Here is a 27,757-nt window from a genome sequence, read left to right as displayed (position 1 = left end):
CGAAGCTAAGAATGAATTCCAAGCTATTATGAATGCACAAAATATTAGTTTTGTAGATTCGTTAATACATACCTAAAAACATTTGGAAATTAAGGAAGTTTCTCTCCATTGCAATTTGATCTAAATAATTCGAAAGTGTTTCCACGTAAATTTATTCAAATATATTAAAATTAAGTTTTAAAAATAGCCTAATAATACGAGGAATAGTCTGATGAATAGAAGAATTAAAATTCTAATCTATATTTGCTCAGAAGCGATATGTTTTGATAGGTTCGAAACAGATAAACAGTATTTTTATAACTGTAACGAGATATACTAAAAGCTTACAATTTTTATGGGTACAAGAGTTCATTTGAGTTGTGCTTTCAAAAACTTGAAATTCTGATATAATATGAAATAAATATTTTTCAATAAAATAATTTTTTTTCGAGAGCAATTTTTTCTTCAAAATATAAAACTATTCTTTGAACTAACCTGTACTTACTTATTTTAAAATGTCGTTGTTGCATTTGAAAATAAATTTTATAAAACTAAATTATAGGTATACTGTTTCAAAAATTACTAAAATTGCTAATATTCCGTGTTTTCAATTTCCAGTTACGGCGGCATACGCGGTGGTTATCAACATTTCGGACCACAAGGTGGACAAGATTCTGGATTTCCAAGTCCACGCAGCGCCTTAGGTTACCCCTTCCCGCCAATGCATCAAAACTCATATTCCGGCTATCATCTAGGCAGCTATGCGCCGCCCTGTTCGAGTCCACCAAAGGATGGTAAGTTTGAACCAACACCCCTGAATATTTATGATAAAGCTAAGAAGTGTTGAAATCGCCAACTGCTAAGTTGAGTTAGTAAAGATAGTGGCTAAATTAAAAAAAAAAAAAATTATTGAATTAATTGTATAGACAAAAATAAAGAACCTTTCTATTATGTACATATAACTGTAAACAAATATGGAGTGGCGCTAGGCGAACAGCAAATAAAAGCAAATGCAATCAATAAACGCAAGTAAGCAAATATTAAGTTATTCAAACAAATAAGCTTGGCCGCTTGAGATACAGCTAGATAGAAATGTGTCCGAAAAATCGCCATTTTGGTTGAACTTAAAACGACCAATTGACCTCCGCTAGCGCAATAAAGACACAAATTGAGCGGCTGGCATGCGAGTTCCTGAGAAATTTTATTATTTTTTCAACGCTCCGCTGGGAGCGACCACTGTATTTGGGTGACAATTGCAAGCGATTTACATGCAAACATTTATTTATTCATAAATATCTACGTAGAACTATGCAAATGCATGTGCGTATATGTATGTACGTACATATAGTTCTTTTTATGAATATATGTATATACAGTAGGCACCTGTTAATCGCAACTTATCGCTTGATAAAAATTAAATTTATTTTGCACAAATTATGTTATTTTATTATTCAAATATATCAAATTGTGTTTTTTTTTTAAATGGTTTTAGAAAATTAAATAATCCTAAACAAACTCTCAACAATTTGATCTGTTAATAGTCTTTGAAAATGTTAAAAAGTAAAAAAATTTAAAAGTGAATATCAGAGTAAGTTGAAAACCATCGAAACCGAAAGATAAAATAACAAAAATGAAAGGAAAAATAACTTACGGAAGATTTGAAGTCGGTAAGAGGGAAACTTAAGGGAAATTGTATACTGAACTTAAACTTAAGGGAAATTGTATACTGAACGTGCAGTAGAAATTTGAAGCGAACAGATCATTTGTCTCCTTGAAAGCAAACAAGAAAATTTGAAACATGTGAGAAAAAATATTGTTTTGAGAAAATATTTTGTTAAAAAAATATTTTTGGTTGTCTGTTTCCCATCATTTACACTATCGTGTTTGAAAGTTTAGAGATTTTTTGAGACCTTATATACAAAATACAGTTATATATTTTGACATTTTGGTATCTAAAATAGTGATTAACCAAAATAGTCCAGTAAAATATTTAATAATCGTCAAAAATGAGAAATGAAAAAATTCAAATCGTAAAGTAACTGTAAAATTTAGAATTATGAAGATACTTCAAAGTTCAGTGACATTTTTAAAACTGGGTACAATGTTAAAGGTGCGATATTTAACCTAAATAATAAACTGTTGTAATTCTCAGAAATAAAAATTTTCGATTTTTTTTAAATATATAAACAAAGGGTGTTATAGCTATTAAATAAAAATCAACCTTAACACTAGAACTATGAACCGGTCATTTTGACCGGTTGCATCATTTATTTATACCATTTCCTCTTTATTCCTGTTTAATATTTTATGATAATGTCATGATTTTTATTGAATTCGTGTATAGAATAATATGACATATTATTTTTTTTTACGCTTCCAATTTTCAGAGAGAAAGAGACCTTTTTAAAATAGATATACGGTAAATCTTCGTAGTTCGTAGTGTTAATATAACATTTTCTTAAACGAGTTCAATCAAGTTTTGCGCTTATCACGTGCCTACTGTACATGGTTTTTATTTAATCTACATATTAATATAAATACATACTAAATGAGTATGTTAGTATGAATGTTTGTATGTAATATTATCAACCGCTGCACGAATATGTCACGTGAGTTTCAATTTCACCGCCCCTTTGTGAACTGAACTTTTATTAAATTTATAAGGTTTTTGTTCCCGATTGTCTTTGGTTACGTGTTGTTGTGCGTTCCTTGTCTCTGCGACACTCGAAAAAGGACAAACAAGATTTTTATCTCAACTGTACACGTTTTTTTCGTGTAGTGTAAAGGACACTTTATACAAGTTGTTGTTGTTTTTGTTTTGACCTGACATTACTGATGCATTTATTTGTTTGTAAACATGTTTGCATGCCTAATGATCGATGGAGACATATGTTTATGCACATATATACACTTACGCCTGTACTATAAGTATAATATATGTGCATATCGCCTGTGTGTGGCAGCAGTGACCGCGGCCCAATGGGACACTCGCAATGAGGCTTTGTGTTGACATTTTCAGGGAATGCGCTGTTGTTTATTGTTTAGGGTTCCCGAATGTATTGCTCTTTCTTCCCCTCAATACCTATATATGTAGACATATCAGTTTTATTCCCATGCATTTTTTATGTGGTGTATGTATGGATGTTTTAATGTATGTATGTATGGATTTATGATGTATGTATGAGTGTATGTATCTATATATATATATATATATATCCTTGCGTTTATGTCTCCTTTCCGTACCCGAAAAATGATGGCAGCAATTGTGTTAATAGATCGGTTAATCGCGCAGCCATTGTCGATGATTCTCCCTTTTGCTCAAACTATGTCCGCTATGGCGCTCTCCTTTCATATTTCATTTATTAACATTTTTTTTTTAGATAAAGTTCAAGCTCATCAGTCTAATTTCATAATCGAAATTTTCGACAAGGTTAGGCCTCCTTTCTTGAGCTGCTAATATGGCAGCTGACAAAGGATTTTATATCTATTATCACCTTGTTGTTGTTACATTGTGTTTTTTTTTTTGCTAAAAAGTCCCCTTTGGAGTTACGAAAAGCTGGAACTTAGTACCATTTATTCAGACACTTGTCCCACACTCGAAATCTGAAGTGTTTCAAAACTCAACAATAACATAAGAATGCCTGAAGATGAGCAACAACAGCAATAATAACAACAATAGTAACAAAAACAACAATAGTAAGAACGACAACAACAACAATAATGCCGACAACTTCATTCAATTGCTGCGATATTGCCAAGCGCTTTCAGCTGCTGCTGGCGGGTGATTGTTCGAGTGCCCGCGCTGTGACAATAAAAAGCGAAATCAAGTGAATTAAAGTTGACGCCAAACATGAGCGTGAATAACGCACGAAAAACAACTCCGACGAAAGTAAGCAAAACTACCATTTACAGCGCGTGAAATATACACAGCAGTTCAACAGTTTTAATCTGCGATGTTTTCGCAAAAAAAAAAAATCAATAATAAAATAAAACTCTAAAGCACCTTTCGTCCCGCCAACGACCTAACACTGCGTTGATTTAATTCACTGCGGCCTCTTCCTCGCCAGGCGTTGTAAAAAAAGAATGTTTCATCATTGCGTTGTCTCCGGATTTGGTGTTATTTTATGTGTTCGTAAGTCGCCTCAACTTCATTTGCCTCCGTTGCTGATTCTCAATTAAATTCGCGCCCATCGAGTGGCATAAGCGGCGAAAGAGTTCACTCATTATTATGCCCAAGTAGTGTGCGATGCAGTACTTTTTATCGTACTGTTTCATATAAATATATTTAGCATGCATTTGTGGAGTTGTTTGTGGAATAATTTTAAATAAAGTTTGATAAAAAAATGTTCCAAAATAGTCGCTGCCTTTTGCGAATCGGAGACTTTTCGGTTTTTGTGAAGTGCGTCTGCTTATATTGTTGTTGCGGGTGTCAGACCATTTGTGGCGAAATGACAGTCGACACAAACACTTTCCATAAAGCTCTTAAATCAATTTGGGAACTTAAAGTTTTGTGTAAAAAATTAAAAGAAACGCAAAACGATCAAAGAGAGTAGAAATTTATTTATAAGGGACTTAAAACGAGAAGACTAAACTAAAAAACAAATAATATTGCACTGAAAATGTTATGTTATAAAATATATAATATATATAGATTCAAAAGTTATTACTAGAATTGACAGACAATTTTTGAAAAATTTTGAAAACTACCAAAAAGTAGTAATACATAATAATAAAATGCCAGAAAAAAAATCCATTCTCTCTTATGTAAAAGATGCAGTGGCAGAAAAAAAATCTCTCATATATCTTTGAATGCAAAGCCAGACAATAATGTTTCTATGAGTTTCAACTGTGCAGAGCAAGACGCTAAATATTTTTAAGTGATATTATGTTGGTGGTTTTCATTATGAACGAGCGAGGAAAACTTCGCCTTAACTGCGAAAAAATTGCATAAATGCTGAAGAGTTCTCAATTCAGCACTGCTTCGATATTTTTCAGTTTTATGTTCATAATGTTGCTCTCAGTTAAGCGAAAATAAATTATTGCTTTATACAAGTATGAGACCTAAGTATAGTGACTAGATATACCTGTAAAAACTTTAACGGATATGATTCAGGAATTTAAGCAGAAGTACCATGATAGTAATAGAAGCCAAGGTAAACATACAAGTTAAGTCCACACTATGTTAAGCGTATCTTTTATTAACACATTTCTTTGTAGCCGAACCCATGATTATTTCTGCTAAGGTCGCTTTTTATCCCTAAGGATGTGTAAACTAAACATTCAGAATAGTCAACACTTCACAGTCGAACTTCTAATTTTATTTGATATATTTGGCAGTTAAAGCGCATCTGCCATAATTGAGGTTATGTTCTTCAATCGCTTTATAGTATGTAAGAACTTCAGAAATCGCGTTAAATTATTTCAGACCCCATTTTCTGTGCAAAAATTCGATTAACGGGAGTGCAATCTTATTAGCTGACGTTAAACATGCGATGGGGTGGAGTGTTAAAATGTATTGTTTCATTTGAAACTATTTATAGATCAGTTTTATAATCTGGTGTGGATTACAGTAATTACGGTTGTAGTCGACAATTCTATCTGATTCAAAGAGAATGCAAATGGTTGAGAGTACAAGTCAAATATAGAGTGACAAAATTGGGAGCTTATATACGAAAGCAAATAATATGATAAAATATTATTAAATCAAGAAAAAGCGTTAACTTCGGTTGCACTGAAACTATTAAGAGAAGTGTTGCCATACAAGAACTTTATTTTGATCGGTCCGTTTAAATGTCAGCTATATGCTATATTGATCCGATCTAAAAAATTTGTTAGCAAATTGTACTGTTGCCTTGGACAATAATCCGTGCGAAATTTTGTGAAGTTATTTTGTCAAATAAAATTTTTTTCCATACAAGGACATGATTTTGATCGGCCAGTATAAATGGCAGCTCTATGCTATGGTGAGCTGATCTTAACAGTATTTTCGGAGATTCAAGACGAATTTCGTGAGAATATATTTTCAAATAAAATAGTTTTCCATACAAAGACTTGAGTTTGATTGATTAGTTTGTATGGCAGCTGTATGATATAGTGCTCCAATACGGGCGTTTCCAACCAAAGAGGAGCATCTTGGGGAGAAAAGGATGTGTGCAAAATTTTAGATCGGAAACTCAAAAACTTAAAGACTAGTTCGCGTATGTACGCTGATTATTTTTAAATATGTATGTATATTTTTTAGGCTCTACAATCTGCCCTTCTGGATGTCAAACCTAATATACCCTGTATAGTGTATAATGAGAAAAAATCGTTTGACGTAAAATCAAATTTATATAGGCACCGATATGGCGATCGGATTTATATGCATATAACAAAGAATTAGCGTTCCAAAATATGGCATTATTAATTTTTTGGTCTTTTGCAACAACAAAAACACATCCGCTGATGGCTCTACTATATATATTTTCAGTACTTCTATTCTATCGTGTATCGTTTTTGTTTACTTTTGTGAAATTTTGTTAAAAACGTATATTTTTGTTGTTGCTGTGGAAAACGCTACCTATAATTGTCACCAAATAATTATAATCGATCGTTTAGTGTCTGATTGATCGGCGATTAAGTCATGCGCTACATTTTCCTATCCATTTGTAATTAATAATTTTTGTATTATATATTTGGGTATATTTATGATAAAAAAAATATATGATATATATACGCATATATAAACGTCCTTCTCAACATTGAAACTTCGGACTGCTGCGGCTGTGCGCTGTCCATTGGCTGCGCTTTCAAGTGGAAAGATGAATTCATGGCGATTATATGCAAGCGATTCATCTTTTCTAGCGGCGTTTACGATTTGTTTCAGGTTTTTTTTTCGGCGGCGTTTTACATCAAGTTATATACATATATGTACGTATGTGTATGTTTGTTTTTGTTTCTACACATGCGTCAACTGTTTCAATTCTTTAGCTATTTTTCGTGTGTAATAGTAGTTAGAAATGTGGCACGTTTTTTGCGGTGACATAATTGCGCGCTTGACTGTGACAATTTTACTTTTATTTATTTTGTATTTTTTAGAAACTTTTTTTTTCTAAATTTTTTGTTTACCTATTTTACGCTGTTATAGAAGCCGAATTTTTACTGCAATTTTTGTATATACATATGTACTATTTTTAATTGCAAATACATATATGCATGTATGTGTGTGTATTTGTTCCCATCAATATTTGCGCCTGATTTTTACATGGTTGAGCAGTTTTGCCGTCGCTTTTATTTTATTTGACATTTTTTGTTTTAGATTTATCTTTGTTTTCGGCAACTTTTTTTCTGTCTCAAATGTATTTGCAATTTTTGTACATATGTAAATATGTTTCGTATGTAAATAAATACATCACCAGCAGTCAGACACTGAAATAGCTTTGTTTTCAATGAATTGGAAAAAAAGTAAAGCAAGAGCAACAATGGCAACAACAACAACCACAGCAGCGGCAGCGTGAGATTCGCAATTGTCATTGTCATCGTCGCTGCCGCCAACACGAATTGACGATTTGGCAATCGCAAAACAATTAACCTTGACGGTGAACGTGGACAAAGCTACTTAAACATAGAGTGCAAGTACATCTCTCAAGTATATACAAACAGGCAAACGTAAAGCAAGCACATACATATGAGTTACTTGTAAATATATATATATATATACATATGTACATATATTAAAAAAATATACAATTACATACTTGTTTGTATGTTAAAAAAGAACTTCATGTTTATAGAGCTCTATTTTAAGTCTATGACGTGACGCGTTGACTCTGCTAGGTGGGAGTGGTTGTGGGCGTAGGAAAAGTTTTTGTTGTCGTACATTTTTTGTGGTAGAGGTATATATGTATGTACTTACACATATGTTTACTTTTTTCTACAAATAATCGAGTCAAGAAAACAACCATCTTACCGTTTCGTTTAAAATTGCAAATCATTTTTTTTTGACTTTTGACCACGTATAAATATTTTCCACCTATCTAAAAGATGAGGACATATTTTTAATCATGTTTTGAACATATTTACAAACTTTGAGCTTGTTGTAAATTTTTGTAGCCTTGAATGTATATTTTGACCGGACTACTTTGCCAATCTGGTTTTATTAAAATCGGTTTACATGTGCACAAGTAAAAAATTGAGTTTTTATTACTTTTACTATGAAAAAAAGGATTAAATTGAAAAGTCTAAAGCAGATTAAAAAGCAAATACGAGCCGTTTCCGATTCGCCATTTCCAAATTAACAATTTTTGAATACTGCTTTTTTCCCCAAAAAAGTACATACGAGAATTACAACAAAAGTGGATTGCTATTCCTTCAATATTTGATTATATCATTTTTTTTATACCAGATTTTTGTTCGATACGTGCTCTCCAAGCCCAGACGAATCGAAGACAGATACACTCAATTAAAAAAAAATTTTGAATTTTTTAAACAATTTGGTATCAAAGTATATTTACATATATTTCAAGTATTTTTGAATTATTATTATTAATCTTCAATTTTCTATAAAGCGAGAAAATTTGCCAACTTATGATCTGCTTTATAAATCCTGAGTACTATAAAACTGACTGAAAGAACTTTTACATAACGGCTGATTCAAAGTTAAGTGCATGTTATGATAATCTTTGACTTAATACTTTCGGAAATCCAAGTAAATACAAATATGTATTCAGAGTTTAGAGCTTAGACATCAAAACTATTTAGAAAAATATTTAAAAATTTAAAAATTTGGCCTTTGAAAGTATTTAGGCTATTAATACTCACAAATACATAGTTCGTATGAAGCCTTAAAAGGGCGCAATAGATTACCACATTAATTATTTATTAAAAAAAAAAATATCAAAAATGCTGTTAAAACCCTATGCTGCAATGAGGATAGTCTTCAAGGGAAAAATATATATTTCTATACAATTTTGGCAATTTTTTTTTAAATGTGGTACCCAAATTGATCCCAAATTTAAATACAAGAACTCACAGATTGACGATATATTCGGTAAAAAAAAATCAGTTAAATGCGCGGGGGTTCAAATATTAGGTGCCTGGGTCCTTGAAAAGGTACAGTCAGATTTCGACAATTTTTGGACATAATATTAAATATCTTAAGAGTACTACTTGTGCACAGTTTTATACCGATATAATCATTGGTGTTTGATTTATATACTGAAAGTGAAAGAATCAGATGGAATTTAAAGTTGTGTTATATGGGAAGTAGGCGTGGTTGTAATCCGTTTTCACCCATTTTCACAGTGTAGAATGGGAATGGTAAGGATACCATACGTACAAAATTTTCAGTAATTCCTTGCCACGCCAATTGTCAAATGTTTACACCTGCTCCTATTAAGCTGTTTTCCACCAACTTAGTTGTAATGCTTGTGGCGCATTTATTCGCTGAGTAATCACAATTCTCCCTGTATCAAATTACAGTTATGTATCTTAATTTAATGATGAATGAGTTATGGCACTTTATAAGTTTTCGTTTAATAGCGTTACGCCCATATGCAATACCGAGCTCCTTTGGGTGCTAAGGAATATGTGTACCAAGTTTCATTAAAATGTCTCAATCTTTACTCAAGTTATCACGTGCAACGACAGACGGTCGGACGAACAAACAGTCACCCGGTTTTCAACTCGTCTCGTTACTCTGATCATTTATATTATATACTTGTATGTATATGTATGTATATAACTCTATATCTATCTTGATTAGTTAAAATAAACAATCGTTCGGTGAACAAAACCATTATTATCTGTGCAACACGTTGCGAGAGTATAAATTAAAAATGTTAAAATATAAAACAAAAATATTCTTATTTCCGCGACTATAACAAAAACAAAAAAAAAAAAACAACAAATTAAAACTAACGCATAATAAATGTCAGCTATATCTCGCAATTAATAATACTTAAATTGGCACATTTAATCAAAATTATTAAAATTCTTTTCACTTAACTGCTTCATTTCTCTTGCCACTGCTTAGCATTGATGATAATTAAATCTAAATTTATGGCGAACAACAGCATAAACCACAGAACCACACATTTTTGACACACACATATATATCTTATTTAGTATAATATATACTCTCTCACTTTTATACATTCTTTTGTGCCTAATTTAGGTATCATGAATGAATTTTGCTTAATTATATTATTCCATAACACAAGCATTGTTGTTATTGTAATGAATTATTGCTCATGTTGCACATTTAAAGCGGACAACCCGCGGCGAGCGACACATGGGGCTACTGTCAATACACACATAAAAATGTCAGCTACTAATTTTCGTGGGTTTTCAGGTGTCCCAACTTCTGTTTGAATTATGTTTGTTAAAACAAGTTATGATTGTGGTTTTTTGCCGTTTTTCTTCTGTTCAATTTGATTTATGTTAATTTGTCAGCAAATACGCTTTTTGTGTTTTTATAACTGGTAACCAGTTTACTGTATAAATTATATTGGAAATATTTTTGAAGAATGCATTTTAAAGTTTAAAATTAAACAATTAGAAGCATAAGTTAATGTAATTAATTTATAAAAAAAATTTTAGCAAAATATACTTATAGGGTGTATCATAGCTAGACGGTATGCAAAGATTAAATAATTAAAAAAAAAATGATTTCTATCTTTATTTATGTATTTAAAATTTAAATATTTTTCGATTTTTTTTTTTAACTAACACTAGTCACTCCTTAATGTAAAGTAATCGTCTTTATTGGAGCATAATTAGTAAAATGCAAAAAACAAACATGTTTTTCTATTACTTTTTCGGTCAACTTGGGCAATATAGCGTTGATTTCGGAATTCTTCGTTCCCTTTTGATTAATTTTTATGTGTATACATATCTACATATGAAAGGTGCACCCTGTATATACAGTGTTATGTTATAAATATAAAAAATCAAAATTTAAGAAATTAATATATTTTTGAGTAATATTAAAAAAATAAAACTTTTTTTAATAATTTTATTATTTTATTTATAAATTAATTTATTTTTATTAATTATTAAATATAATGTATTCAATAAAATTTAAAATATTTACTAACATTAGTGCTACATTATGTAGTACCAAAGATACAGTTACATTGTTGTATGTAACAATAAGGGCTGTAATTAAAATCTTGTTTGCCAAAATTTATTATTTCTTGCTGTAATTGCTTAACAGAGCTCCCACAGAGTGTTGTGACATTGTGAAGGCCAAATGTGCAGTTATGCGCCAGCAAGAGAACACATATACATATAACTGCTGTAGACATAAGTAAATATGTATATGTATTACATATAGGCTAATAATTTTCTAAGGAGTATATATAATTGTATAATAGATATACATGGTTATATATAAATATATATATAAATTCGTTTTTATTTACATCAACAAAAAATTCCACTAATCCACTTGCAAATTACAATTTACGTACATAAATATAAATTTTATACATAAATACCTTAGTGTCTGCCAGCCAATTTGTTTAATCATCTAACAATTAAGTGCCTGTCGATTTGTTTAATAATAGTTTTACATATTGCCATAACGGTTAATTACAACTATTACTATGAAAAGTGTGAAGAGCAATTGTAGCGAGTGTTTTCAGCCAGTCAACCGAATGAGCGGCTCGTGAATGACCCAGACAAAGTAAATATGAACGCATACATCTATATATATGTATGTATGTATGTATGTATATACTCGTATATAGTTGACAATTATTAAATTATTTTGCAATTTTTGCTTTATTTAAGTGCTTATGCCACGCACACTACGGATTACAAAAAAATACCAAAAACAACAAATATATAAGCAAACTATTAAATTACTTTAAATATTTGTGTGTGTGTGTGTTTGGGAGTGTGCGTTTGTTTACATTTCAAGTGCTTTGAACTCTGATTTTAATGAATGCAATTATAGTGAATCCGTTCGGCTGTTGGCGATATTTCTTACTAACGTAATTGATAGGAGTATACTAATATATATACATACATATAGACATACATAAGTATATAAAATAAAGAAAATGAAAATAGTGCAGCATCTCTTAACTGAGTTAAAGATGCAGACATGCATATGAAGTATCTAATTGGTAAATAATATATTTTGCTTAACGGTTATGTAAATGAAAATACATACGTACATATGTATCTACACATACATATATTTCTTATTGGAAGGGAAGTTAACTTGAGAATATGTAAGTATAATAAATTCATATACATAGACATAAAAAAATTCAAATGAGGTTTATGAAAAGCCTTTTCTACCAGAACTACTTAAAAAAAACAACTAAAAAAACGCAACAATTTTTTAAAACTATGCTCTTGAAATGTTTTTCGCATATACAAATATGTATATAGATAAATGGTCTGTTTTATATATATTTTTTTTCTGGTTCTAAATTATCCTATATACATATATACTTTTCTATATTTTTTTAGATTTTTCCATATCCGATAAATGTGAAGATTCCGGCTTACGCGTTAATGGCAAAGGCAAGAAAATGCGCAAACCGCGCACAATATACAGTTCATTGCAATTACAACAATTAAATCGACGATTCCAGCGTACACAGTATTTAGCGCTGCCAGAGCGCGCCGAATTAGCGGCGAGTCTGGGCCTCACGCAAACACAGGTAAGTGAAGAATATTAAAAAACAAATATATATATATTGTATATATAATGTATGGAGAAATTTAGAAATGTTAATAGAAATAAAAATTATAATAAAAATCAAATAATATAACATATGTAGCTTTAAAAAATAAATTAAATTCAAACAACAACAAAAAACAATAAAATCAAGTAATGAACAAAGCAAATTAAAAAAATATAAAAAAATGTATTTAATTAAAATGATGATGATTTAATGACATAAAAGTATAAAATAAAATAAAAACCAAAGAAAATAACAAAATTGAATAAACAAGTAAAATAGATAACTTAAATATAATGAAATTAAATTAAAAAAAAATAACAATAAAATAAAAATATAATACAATAAAATGAAATAAAATAAAATAAAATATGGTTAAATAAATTGAAATAAAATATTGTTAAATAAATTAATATAAAATAAAATGAAAAAATATATAATACATTAAAATAAAATAAAAAAAACAGTTAATATTTATAATAAAAAATAAAGTAAAACAAAAATAATGTACATTAAAATAATATAAAATAAACCAAAATAAGCCAAAATAAAACAAAATAAAGTAAAATGAAACAAAAACAAAATAAATATAAATGAAAAAAAGAAAATGAAATAAAAAAATAAAATGCACTTAAAACAAATAATAATATAAATGAAATAAAGAAAATAAAATAAAAAAATAAAATGCACTAAAAACAAATAATAATTTCATTTAACGAAAAGCACTAAATGCTCTGTATTGAAAGAGTGCATTTTCACAATTTTTAAGCATATATATACATAAATATTTTTATATTTTTTTGTCAAACATTTCTTAAAAGAACGTAATATCACAACAATTACATATCCAAAAACCACAAAAATTAAATTTCGCTTAAAGTTAACTCCGTCTACTTTAAGCCATCTCTGCCTAACAAATATTAAACTAAATTTATGTGCTATCGATTTTCTAGCTACAAACTTCCAACTAACTCTGCACTATCTATGCAATAAACATTCATTGGGACAGTACTAATATGCCAGTGTATGAGTACATACAAGTGTATGTGTGTGTTGGAAATTATGTGAAGCGTCTAAGTATAAAATGTTTACGAAACAATTAAATCAAGGTAAACAAAAGCCAAGTGTTAGCAGTGCAGCAGACACGCCCGCTTGAAGGCCAATGTCCCGGTCGCCAATGCAAATCTTAAACTAAATTTTGTTTGACCGAGCAATGGTTAATAAATATGGAGCGCAGGAGAAGCGCATAGAAAACAATTTAGTACACTAAACAAAAATAAATAATAAAATTGTAACAGCAACATTTGTATGTGACTAGTACTGTGGATAGGTATGCCTGTGTGAGTATATGTACGTTCGCGCATATAAATTTGTCCGCCCTACACATGCGAGCGCAAAAAACAATCAATAAACGACTTCCGCTTTCGCTTAACCAAGAGGGCGGTTTTAATTACTGCCACAAGAAGCAATAAAACAATACTGCAACAATAACAACAAGAACAACAACAACTGCAACTACTTTAACCAAATAACACAAAAGCCAGCAAAGCCAAGCAACGAGTAAGCAATTCAACATCGCATTCGACTAAACAGTAAGTGTCGAATCGATCGGACAAAAGTTTCATATTACTAGAAATTCCTTTTCTGGGCGGTTAAAAAAAAAAATATTTATGGAAGGCGCTCGACGTCTACAGTAGCTAGCTAGCTAGCTAGCTTTCTTTATTGCTTTATTCACAACCAAATAAAAGCTATAAATAAAATAAATAGTTCAGGAGGACAGCTGGCTAGCTGGCTGACCGACCAACTGACTGACGTTTGGAAAGTGACCACCAACACAAACAAACGAACGACCAGCGTGGCAACAACAAGCGCGCGCGATAATTTACTGCAACACTGAAACTGTAGCGCCACAGCTACCGCAGTAGCCGAGTTGATGAGTGGACAGCCAAGGAGCTGCAGTTACACCCTTTATGCACTCATAAATTAATTTTTTGTAACTATTTGCTTTTGGGTTGTTTTTTGGTTTTTTGCTTTTTGTCCATATTGTTGTGTGTTTTGGACCCCTTTTGGCGCTTGCAGTTGCATATTAACCCTTCAACGCCTGGCGGCGATGCATTTAATGACTCAGTGCAATGGGAGTTGCTGCGCAAACTTTCACAAAAAATAACAAATTATTGATTTCGGCAATTTTTCAGTTGTCCCCTGCGCGCTGCAGGCGCCTTCTTCGCGATTGTCGGCGGCTAATTAGCTTGTCTTTGTCAATGTGGCGGTATTAAAGGAAGATGCCAGAGTACGAGAGTATGTTTTTATGTGTCAGTTCGGGTTGTATACAGTTATATTATATATATGTATATGTAACGGTTAAACTTTAAGCGCTTTAAGCACCTCTAAATACTTAACTGTTTCTTATAACGCGAATTTCGGTTTCTTATTATTTCTTAGTATTATCTGCTGCACTCATACTGTCACTATTGACAGCTGTCAACTCTACGTTACTTGTATATATATATATATATATACAATATATATATGTTTCTTATTTATATATGTATTATGTAAGCTGCATGTATTTAAGAGTTACCGTAAAGCGGCTAGAGTCTAAGAAACTTTTATTTTTATTATTTAAGGCCTGCTCAGTCAAGTTTTCGCCCGAGGTTATGCGGTTAACATGCAAATTAAGCAGTTTGTAAAGAAATGCAAATATATTTGAAGAGAAAGCAGACAACAAGCACACTCACAAAAATTTAGCAGGGTGTTTCAATTATTATTTGTTTGCTATTTTTTAAACCTTTTTTTTAGAAAATATTCCAATATCTCATATTCAATTTAAACGTATTTTTTTCTGATTCAGCATTTAATTATTGTTTTCGTTAAATTTATTTAGAATACAATCAAATAAATTCACTATTTTTCAGTCAGGTGGCAACGCGAAAAATTTCTATATCTCTAAATATTTTCTTGAATAACAATTATTCTACTATCACAGTCCATCTATTCAGATTAGTATTTATAAATATATAAAATTAATTAGTCTGGCAACACTGTTCCCGCATACGTCCTATTAAAGCCTGCGAAAATTTTAAAATTTTTGCACACACTTTGCGTATTCTAGTATCAACTATCGGTTTATTTTCAAAGCAAGTCTAATTAAAATCTGTTGGCAACTCTATTAAATATTATTTTAACTAAAAATTGCGCTTTAATTTCTTTTCACGGATTTGGGCACCACTAAAAAATTCTAAAAAAAATATATTTTTAAATATTTAATTTTTTTAATTTTTTTAATACAGGTGGTAACATTATTTTAATTTTGTTTTCTTGTTTTTTTCACACAATCCTTTCCAACTTCAATACCCCCCACTTATTAAAAACTTTAATATTCCAAATTTCTTCAAACAAAAATTATTTTTCGCAGTGTAGCCCGCTCAAAATTTACAAATTCACTCGCGCCCTATGGAAATGGAAAACTTCATTACAACAAGGGGGAGTTATTCAGCAACACTACCCTGACATATCATACTGCCTTGTCTACTGTTGCAGCCCAGCCAGCTAGCCGGCTTGTCTATTTACCTAGACTGGCTAAACAAAGCGATCTCATAACAGTCGCGCCATGCATATCGCAAAACAACAACAAAAATGCAAAATTAAAATAAAAAAAATATGTTAATAAAAAAAAAACGTGTGGTATTGTGAATGTAAAGAACATGCAACAACACCCACGCGCTACAACATGGCAAATATGCTAACGTACGAACGAGTTTGTGATCCCTTGCCAGCTTGGCTTCTACACAAGCCCGGCCAGAGCACTGCTTTTTCGCATGTCGTTGAGGTGTATCGCACTTATTCGACTGGGCTAACTATTGCTGTTTTTGTATGCGTGCATGTGATATTTGACTAGCTCGTTGACTCGCTAGATTTGAGTGCTTTGTTGTTTTATTGCTAGTCACTGAGACGACGGAGAAGTCTAAGGCTATCAAACAACTAAGTAACTTGTGGCATACTAATTCAATTAGGAAGCCTACGCCCACAACCAATAAATATTTTTGAAAACAAAACGAAATAACGATCGTTATTCCAGTTACAAAATGCGCTGAAGTGTGTTTGTATGTGTGCATGTTTATTGAGGGCTTTGTTTAGTTGTATGTGTGTGTTGCGTCGGTATGGAAATGCATTGCCTATCGGCTGTGCTGTACTTGAATGCACTTTGTTGTACACTTCAGTCATACTTATGGTGCCTGAGTGTTGCCACAAACTTGTAACTACTTGTCTGTGTATACACATGTATATTTTGTTTGCGCTTACAGTAACTTGCGTTTGTTTGACAGGCGGAGTATTTCAAGCCTTGTTGACATTGGTGTTAACTGGACAAGGAAAAGTATTTCACACAATTTTAATATATTTTACAATAAAAAGTTTAGGAAGATTTATTATTTCCTAGTATAACAGTGCTTTGAAGTGAAAGCTTCAAGCTTTCAAACGCTTTAAGCTATCAAAAAACTTCTGAAAGAATTTTTGAAAAAATCAAAAGTATTTGTCTCATGTTTCATCAGTAGAATTTTAGATAACACCATCTCATCAAATTTTACCCGAACTGGCAAACCACCAAATTTTCACGTATTTAATACAAGTTTAATAGTAATATCGCCTTCAAAATTGACTTCTGCACCAATACAAGCATGCCAACGATTAACCCACTTTTGCATACACATTGTTATAAGCCTCGGTTGGGATGGCCTTCAGTGCCTTCATCCAATTAGGTTTTTTTTTTTTTTGGTTTTGTCTTCTTTTTGTAGCGTTATTCGCTTGTTTGTTGGATAGTTTCAACGTCATATTCATAAATCCGCCTCTCGTCAGCAATAATGATGCGTTTGATGAACGTAGAGTCCTCTGCTACGTTTTCAAAAATCACTTTTTCGACTTCTACTGGACGTCGTTTTTGCAAAAGATTCATGTTTTTTATTGTTACGCTTCATACCCAAAACATTAACCAAAATGTGTTGAGTCGATCTATAAGAGATGTTGAAACACTCTGCTAACTCTCTGATGCCAATACGACGATTTTCACGTACTGTTTTTCGATTTTATTGTCACTAACAGCGGTGGATGGACGAGTCTTCATGACCTTCACTGAATGCTTTGTGTCACTAAAATACTTGTGTTCGTGATAAGGTAGACTCCCCAAAACACTTCAGCAATATTTTCAGCGATTCCGTAACCGTGATTTCAATTCAATTGACATACTATTGATATCAAACTTCACACGAACATAAAAAATTGATTGATAGAGGAAAGCTTTTTTATTCATTTGGTTGGCGCTCGTAGTTAAAATAGACAAGCCCGGCTCAAATTTGATCAGATGACAAGGAAAAAAACTAAATTTTTAAAATTTATTTATTCACTTACTTAGTATTCACAAATAATATCTAAAAAAAAAGGGAGCACTGCTGCCAGGGCATACGGCTCCAACAAAAACAAAAAAACAAAAAAATTGCAAAGAAATTTTTAGTGCTTTCCTTGAAATTAAAATCTTAAGGTTTCAAAAAAACTTCTAAAAATAGGCTTGCAAATCAAAAATCGTTCGTAATGACCATGAGGGAATAGTTTGCAGACATACGGACAGACGGACGCTGATCATTTATATATGTATCGTGGCAATTTTAATATATTTTGTTTAGGGCATAATGACGATATTAATATTAAAAAATTTTACAAAATTTGAAAAAAAAATGTTTAAATGTAAAATTTTTACTATCAGAATCCTCTATCGGTTTATTCTTGAGAGAGAATAGCAATTTTTCACTCTAATATAATGTTTTTGCGTAGAAGATGAATGATTTATACTTACATATATATACTTAATGTATTTACATATGTATATAATAATATATGGTATATGTATATATATGTCCTATATATAACGTACATATGTATGTCTGCTAGCAATTCCATTAAAGTAATTTATTAATACGTAATTTAATACCATTTGCATGCATAAATACATACATACATACAAGCATACATATCTGGTATGTGCACTTACGTAAAAAGCTGCTATTGACCTTATCAGCGAATTAAAATCTTAAATTCAGAAAAAAGCGAAACGTAAATCTCTGACGTGTCATTCGTCGTTGACTTGTGAATGTCACAGCGCAGCGCAACAAATCAAATTAAAACAGATTTCGTGGCAGTCGAACACCTCCAACGTGACAGCGTCGGCACAACACCAGCTCCGCAACCAGTTCACGCTTTCCGCACGCGCCACCCGCCAGCCCTCTCGCTGCAGTTCCCCTGAGCGTTGCATGTCGCATTAGCGACTAAAATGTGCATTTAGCTGCGACGAAAGCAGCAAAAACTAAAATTGTTGCATGTTGCAAGCTCAAAAATACGCAAAAAGCTAAAACAAAAACAAAAACAATGGACGAAAATCGCACACAACTATAACTTGAAATATTTACAACAGCAACACTTTCGCAATACGCCCTGCAGCGGCTAAAACAATGAGGCAATGCATAAAGCAAAAAACAACAACAAAAAGCTGCGAATAAATTCAACAACAACGAAAATATTAATTCACTAATCTGCAAACAAAATCAAAGATAATGCAAACAATCGCACCAATGTTTTATGTGCGGCGAACAGCGGCTGCAACAACAACAACAAAAGTTGATACAGCATTTTACAATAACAATAATTGCTATGCAAAACAACAACAACAGCACAATGCTTTAAAGCATGCATTGCACTATGCGAACAATAACAAAAACGTTGCGCTTATTTGCAACTACAACAAATACAAAAACAACACCGGTACTTTGAAACAACAATGTCAGCCGCAAGTGACGAAAGAAAACTCGTTTGTCCGTCTGCTGCTTGTGATAGCTGCACCGTCTTGTTGATTGAATGAATCTGGGTGAGGCGGTTTGGCGGCGTAAGGCGCTCGACTTGCCGGCTGGTCGGCCATCACCATGGTCATAATTTGAATTTTACTTGCATATGCTTGTTCGCGAAAATTAAAATTTTTGACAACTGAAATTCATACAGTAGTGCTAGCTGTTATTAAGCAACAAAAACTATGTAGCTGTTAGATGTACAATATGTACAATATGTACATATGTATGTATGTGTGTAAGTTTTATAATTATAAATAATATTTTTTCGTTAAAATATCTTGAAAATTTTGAGAATATTAAAAAAATTGCAGCAACTTTCATTTTCAAAACTTTTAACGGTTCCTTGGTGATTATTTCTTTGATTAAAGTTCTGAAAGAGTAAGAATATTTGTAGGGAGCGCTTATTTCAAATTATTCAATATTTCATTATTTGTTATTATACCCTGAACAGGTTATATTAAATTTGCCACAATGTTTGGAACACCCAAAAGGAAACATTAGAGGGCCTATAAAATGTATATATCATAAATGATCGGAAGAACGAACTGAGTCGATTTTGCCTCGTCCGTCTGTCTGTCCGTATATATGCGAGCTAGGCCCTCAGTTTTTCAAAAAAACGATCTGAAATTTTGCACACGCCCTTTTTTTCTCTCAAAGAAGCTATCGAAAAATAGAAGCTTAAAAATATTATTATTTTGATATTTAAGAAAATAAATATAGTTTTAAGTTTTTAAAATTTTTTTTTATTCTTTAAGCTAATAAATTATGAGATGACTTTAAAAATATTACTAATTGAATTTTAACAAAACAAAAGTTTAAAAAGAAAATTTTTTAATTAAATATTTTTTAACATTTAAATGTAAGCTTATGTTAATTTAAAAATAATATGAATTATATGCGTAAATTTTTTTCTCAATTTTTTACTTTGTAAATGCATGTTTTCGGCTAAGAACGCTGTTGTATAAAAATTATTTAATTATATTAAATTATTGTATTTTTTGATGACTAAGCTTCTATATTAAAGAGGAAACATTAATTAAGCAATCGATTTTTTAATAAAAAAAAAATTAAATAAAACAAGTAAGGAAGGGCTAAGTTCGGATGTAACCGACCATTTTATACTCTCGCAAAGTCAAATAGTATACTCGTTTGAGATTTCTTTGTGGATTGGCTGATATTTTCGGTAGAAGGTCAACTATAGGCACTGGGGTCCACATATTTAGTACTTAGGGGCTTAAACAGTTTTGGTTCGATTTAGACAATTTTTGGCCACAAGGTGGCATACTTTAATCGCATTATTCACGCAAAGTTTTATCCCGATACAGTCATTGTTGCCTGATTTGCATAGTGGAAAGTGAAATAATCAGATGGAATTTAAAATGGTGTTATATGGAAAGTAGGCGTGGTTGTAGTCCGATTTCGCCCATTTTTGCACTGTGACATAGAAACATGAAAAGAACGTTATGCACCGAATTTGGTTGAAATCGGTTAAGCAGATCTCAAGATATGGGTTTTCACCTAAAAGTGGGCTGTGCCACGCCCACTGTCTAATTTTGAACGCGGTTCCTATAAAGTCATCTCATACCATCCCAGAGATAAAATTTAATGACTCTGTCGTGTTTAGTGCTTGATTTATCGCGCTTTTAGTAGTTTTTAACAGTACCGTTATATGGGGAGTGGGCGGAGTTTCCACCCGATTTCAACTATTTTCACACTGTCAATAGAAGTGCTAAAAATATTTGCTTCCAGTGAATTTTGTTATTATAGCATTAGCGGTTTAGGAGATATGCACATTAAACCTATTAGAGGCGGGACCACGCCCACTTTTTTAAAAAAAATTTTAACTGCAGATGTCCCTCCCTAATGTGATCCTGTGTACCAAATAACAGTCTTGTATCTTATTGCGGAGCTTAGTTATGGCAAGTTATTTGTTTTTGATTAATGACGTTTTGTGGGCGTGGCAGTGGTCCGATTACGCCCATCTGCAATACCAACCGTCTCACGGTACCATGAAACATGTCTACCAAGTTTCATAAAGATATCTCAATTTTTACTCAAGTTAGAGCTTGCACGGACGGACGGACAGACGGACAGACGGACAGACGGACGGACAGACGGACGGACGGACAGACAGTCACCCGGATTTCAACTCGTCTCTTCATCCTGATCATTTATATATATATAACCCTATATCTAACTCGATTAGTTTTAGGTGATACAAACAACCGTTAGGTGAACAAAACTATTATACTCTGTAGCAAAAGGTTGCGAGAGTATAAACATTAAACAATATTATTTTATTTATTTTTTAAATAAAAATCTTAAAGAAATTATTGTTTAATTAGTAATTGGTGTAAAAAAAATATTTAATTAAAGAAAATAAATTAATTAATAAGTAAATAAATAATTAAATTAATAAGGTAATTAAATTAATTAATAAGTAAATAAATAATTAAACTAATTAATAAATAAACTTATAATTTAAATAATTTTTCTTATTAAGACATCTAATAATTATATGTTAGTTAAAATTTTAATTAGAAACAATACAAATTATATTAATTTATTATTATAAATAAATTATTTAATTTAAAAAATATTTTTACTCTGTTTTAATATATTTCTTTTACCATATTATACAATATTTTATAACATATTTCATACTATATAATTTCAAGTATTTAAAGTAATAACTAATTTATTGCCTTCATTAAAAAAAGTTGTAATTTTTGTCACAAGTGCCACAAATTTTACACTTTTTAATTGCCTGTATTTTATTTGTCTCTGCTGGCAACATTCTTATCACAATTTAAAGTCAACTATGTTTTATAATTATTTATTTTAATTTTTTTGTGCCTACAATTTAAATTGAATTGAAGCCAAGTCAGTTGAGCTAATTTGAATTGAATTGAGAGACACACCTAACCTGTGTTGTGGACAAAATCACTGCGCAGCAGCTCGCTTGCCATGTTCCAAATAACCACTTCGCACCAACTCTTCACCCCGCAGAAATTTTCTAACTTTACACACAGCTGGCGAGACAAGCCACACCTACTACATACATACATACATACAAATATACAAATATATTAGTGTATTGCTACCCTTGTTAGTGGCTTCAACTTGCATTACACGCAGTGATACAACGCAACTAATGACATACTTGTACATACTCGTATATGTGTATGTATGTAATATGCTCGTGTGTTAGCGAGAAGCGCCTACGACAAGTGGCCGCGAGCGAGCGTGTATTTTTCAAAGCGCAATTCTTCAGCTGCATTTATGCGACACATTTAAGTTTATCTTGCAAATGGTTAGCGCGTATCTCTAAGATATCACAAACATGATGTATCCCAAACGACATGTACTACTGGGTACAGATAGTGCATAAATACATGCACTTTGCTGTAAACACACTCGCAACCAACTTCGCGACAATCATTCTACACATCTGCAACGCTTTTCTTGTTAGCTACCTTTTTCAAATTTAATTATGTTAATATTTTTTCGCGCGAAATTCATCGGGGACTTGTCGGACTGGGGGAACTTGTTTGTGCACCTTTTTTTTTACTGTTAAAAATAAATTACTTTTTCTGTTAATATAAATAAATATATTCCGCCACTTTCGAGTATAGATTCATAGCTGCCTCGTAAGATTCTCGTAAAGTATGTTTTTAGCAGTAAGAGCAAAGCTGAAAAACCCCACCCAGCGGGGATTTTTATACCGAAAGGGCGCGCGCTTTTGCAACTCACTGTAAAGCAATGCCTAAGCGCAATTCGCTGGTATTGTGAAATTGGCATAATGAGTTCCCAGGCAATACTCCTACTCATAAAAAAAAAAATGTGGTATGCATTTAACCGCTTATAAGCCATAAAATATTAGCATTAACAATGTGCACTGTATTTTAAGCAGCTGAATGATTCAGCTACACTCGAGTATTTGCTAAGTAGACGCTGCGAAAGCGTTACTTGCATGTTCTGGCCGGCGCAAAGTTCGGCGAATGCTTGTTACAAATGACACGTCGGCTATTTGAGTTTCTAAAGAAAGATCGTGTCATGAAAAGTAGACATTCCCATTCATATTGCAGGTAGTAGTAACAGCTATGAGTATTAATTACAAATTATAATTAACATATGTATGTATTAATATACTCTAGAAAGCGGCTGCTTTGTAACTCTCTATTATTTGTTATTATCGCGTAGCTTATGTGTAATTAATTTATTGGCTACTGTTTAAATTAAATTCAGACTGCAGTGGAAATATTGGCGTATTTATGGCTATATGGCAAAAAGTGTTTCCTCGATTCTTGCTTGTTTTTTGTTTTAATAAATGAAGCTAATATAAAATGGGTGTTCAAAATTGTATTTTGACTTAGATTGATCTGTTGACACACAAGTTACATAAACTACTTTGCTAGCAAGTGAGTTACTAAATAACGCTAGAAAAGATGACTTGTTGCAAGAAAACAAGTGAAAAAAGATAACAAGAAATATTTAAAAAAAAAAAATGAAATCTATTTTATAAGCTAATATTTAGTTTTTCACAAAAAAAAATAACCTAAATTCCTCAAAATTCATATCTTCAAAAAGTATTTTTGCCACGCCTTTTTTAACAAAAGATATATCATATAAATATTTTTAAACTAGTAAATGTATTAAAAAAAAAATTGTTTTTTAATATGGAAATTACATGAAAAATTAATATTAAATGCCTCAAGTGTTGACACAAAAAAAAAATTATATATTACTTGCAAATTTTTAAACAAGCCGTTACAAATAAATAAATTTAAAAATTGAATTTGGAAATGATCAATCCAATAAATAAAAATGCAAAATCAAATGCACTAAAAATAAATAATCTATTTATTACCAACATTTTTATTTTTGCACATTTCAATTTTTAGTTTATTTAAAAAAAAAAAAATTTTTATGTATCAAATATTTTCCGTTTATTTTTTTTTTTTTTTTAAATTCAATATTAAAATTTAATTTACTTAAAATAAATTACAACACAAAAAGTATTATATTTATTATTATGTTTTATTATATACAAACAACAAATTCACTAAAAATGTATTTCAAACAATTTTTATTTCAAAATTTAATTTTAATCTTATTTATTAAAAATTATTTGTTTACACATTTAATATTTCCCCTCCAATAAAACACCCCGCAAAAAATAAATAAATTTTATTTATATATATTTGGAAATTAATTGAAATTTTTATTATTTTTTTTCCTCTTTTCTAAACTATTTTATCTCCTATGCAGATTTGAAAATTTAACTGAAAAAATTCAAACTTTTGTTAAAATGAAAATTTTGTTCGCTTCTGAAACAAACCCTGCTGACATGAAAAATATAACACAATAAAATCTGCCTTTAATATTTCAACTGCAGTTATTTTATAATCGTGAATAAAATGTTGCTCTTTTTTTATCTGATCTAGTCACGATTGTTATACCCTGAACAGGGTATATTAAGTTTGCCACGAAGTTTGTAACACCCAAAAGGGTGTCCCTCAGTTTTTAAGCTATCGATCTGAAATTTTGCACCTGTTTTTTTGTCAATAAGGAGCTGCTTATTTGACGGAACGGCCGTTATCGGACCACTATTGCATATAGCTGCCATACGATATGAACAATCGGAATCAAGTACTTGTATGGGAAACTTTTTTAATTGACGAGGTATCTTTACGAAATTTGGCATGCATTTTTATTTGAGGCATTAATGCAGTTTCCGCCGAAATTATATAGATCAGATCACTATATCATATAGCTGCCATACGAACTGAACAATCGGAATCAAGTTCTTGTAAGAAGCCTTTGTATTTGTGAAGGGTATTATAGCTTCGGTGCAACCGAAGTTAACGTTTTTTCTTGTTGTTATTAATTCTGAAACCCAATAGATAGGTAGCTACAAAAAATATGGATGAAACTTGTTATATGTATGTGTTTCACTGAAGCCAATAATATTAAAAGTTAAACCTCAAAATAAAACTATCTAACATATAATGATGAATTTTTAACAGTAAAACTAGACCGTCAGAATAACTGAAAAGTTCATTTGACTAAAATAATAATAATGGTATAGTAATAAATAATATTGAAAGTAGACAAGCACTAATCGAAAACCAAGTTTGTATTCCGAATCCCGAACCTGACTCGATGGTATGCATATTATGCTGTTCCACCAGAATTACGCGCTTTGCTGATACATACATTTTTAGTTTAGGAAATTTTCACATATCCTATGTTAGTATATATGCTACACAATTGCACACACCCCTATGTTATTCGTGTAGCCAGTTTAAAATGTTTTAATCAAAGCAAACAATATAAAAAATTTCACTCTTCTTCGAAAACAAGAAATAAATAAAGCATACAAACACATATGTAAATATATATATTTGTATATACATATATACATACAAAACTATACGTATATGTACGTGCGAATAGTTGATTACGAACAAATGATTAGCAGTGTGGGTCAAGCACATTGCAACCCACTTACAGTCGACAGCCAGCGACTACGATCTGTAGCTTACCGCACAGATGTTCCCATCATGACGGTGACTGCTCTGTAAACGCTCAGTGGGACGATATGATATCGTTAAGATATCGTGAAGCGCGACATAAAGTAGTAAAGTGTCGCAAGTGTCATAGATCGGCGCGTAAGCAATCATAACAACGTCGGTGGCAACAACATTAATGTGGCACATGTTGCACATATTTATATACATACGTATATAAAGAGGTATTCATGTATATATGAATGTATAAACATATGTTAATAGCATTATATATCGCGCGAGACCCAGCATCTGAAGTGAGTACGTATTTAATTTTTAGTTCCTGTATTTGAGCGTGTAGCTTTTGCAATAAAAATGTCATTACGAATTCTTTCGCGCTTTCATTTAGAATGTCCACATATACACACACAACATTTTAGTTTTTTTTTTATGTAGTTGTTATTTTATTGTTTTGTGGTTTTTTTCTTGTTGTTTGAAGGGTTTAATGCGTAGTAAGCGACACGCGTTGTCTTACTTTTACTATTCGTTCGCTATCATACGTTTTCTTGCATTAAAAGCACTATAACTATTTTGTTGTTGTATTGCTACTTAAAGTAGTTTGCGCAAACGTTTCACACCACGGTTTTTTTCCAAGCCTGCTTTGTCTCTATTGAATTTTTTCTCACTTGGCGTTTTCCATCACTAGATTTAGTTTATATGTTAGATGTTGACTGCCTAGAGTGTAATTCAAACGGATGCACATACCTATGTACATATACAAGTATATATAAGTATATTGTGTGAGAATTACTGATGAATTTCGACAGCTATTTTCATTTAACCCACATATGTAAATTTATAAATTTGTGGTATGTTTGCTAATTCTTCTAAAATCTCTGCTTTGTTACACGCTAAAAAAATAAAAATAAAAATAAATTTACAATATTTTTTTTTTGTTTTAATTTTTTATGTGTGTGCATGCTTAATATAAACACCCTTATAATTTGCTTGATTATTTTAGTGGTTTTACTTACGGCATGAATTGATAGCAAATTCTGCTGAACACTCAAAATAATGTTAACTAACATTTGTGTCTACTCTGAATTTGCCTTAACAGATTGCTCAATTTTCTAACATTATAGCAATTGATTGGCACTTTGTAAAGCATAACAGCAATTCGACAGCTTACAGTAATTATAAAATATTTATTAAATATTTTCATAAATTTCGATCACAAAAGCCAGCTCTGTAACTTAACATTTAACATTAAGATGTACTGTTTTATTTGTAATTAGTACTACAGCAGCATATTAACAGAGATTATTACTTAACAGAACTAATATTATTTTAAGATTAACATTATTTAAGGTATAATATATTATGTATATCAGCGAACTTTAAGAATAACGAAGTTGCCAAAGTTGCAAGAAAGATTACAAAAATATTCACACTTAATGTCACAGCCTAAATAAAGACGATTTTTGAAAATTAAAAGACAACAGTTACTGTATCAATTGTTTTAAAGTTTTAAGAATTTATTTATACATATTTTTACTCAGTAAAATTTTTTAAGAAAAAAATTAAATATTTTTCGAGACTGTTGTAACTCTGATTAAAGGAAAGGTGCTCTAATGAATCCGGCCTTCTTCATGGATGATCAAAATTTTTGATTAAACTGTAAAAATGGTGGGTCATTTGT

The 27,757-nt window shown here is 31.2% G+C and overlaps 1 protein-coding gene across 5 annotated transcripts in view; it reads left to right on the top strand.

Moving 5' to 3' along the window:
* Dll (homeotic protein distal-less) overlaps positions 1-27,757 on the top strand; it is an 89,733-nt gene that overhangs the window by 11,750 nt on the left and 50,226 nt on the right. For all 5 annotated transcript variants that reach the window (XM_036363420.2, XM_036363422.2, XM_036363421.2 and 2 more), the window contains exons 2-3: positions 598-773; positions 12,442-12,635. In XM_036363420.2, the coding sequence (XP_036219313.1) occupies positions 598-773; positions 12,442-12,635 (370 nt within the window). The remainder of the gene's footprint in view (positions 1-597; positions 774-12,441; positions 12,636-27,757) is intronic.

Source organism: Bactrocera oleae, chromosome 4 (genome assembly GCF_042242935.1).
Source record: "Bactrocera oleae isolate idBacOlea1 chromosome 4, idBacOlea1, whole genome shotgun sequence".
Classification (NCBI taxonomy): Eukaryota; Metazoa; Arthropoda; class Insecta; order Diptera; family Tephritidae; genus Bactrocera; species Bactrocera oleae.
The sequence above is the reverse complement of the archived record's forward strand: the minus strand, read 5'-3'. Positions and strand labels throughout refer to the sequence as shown.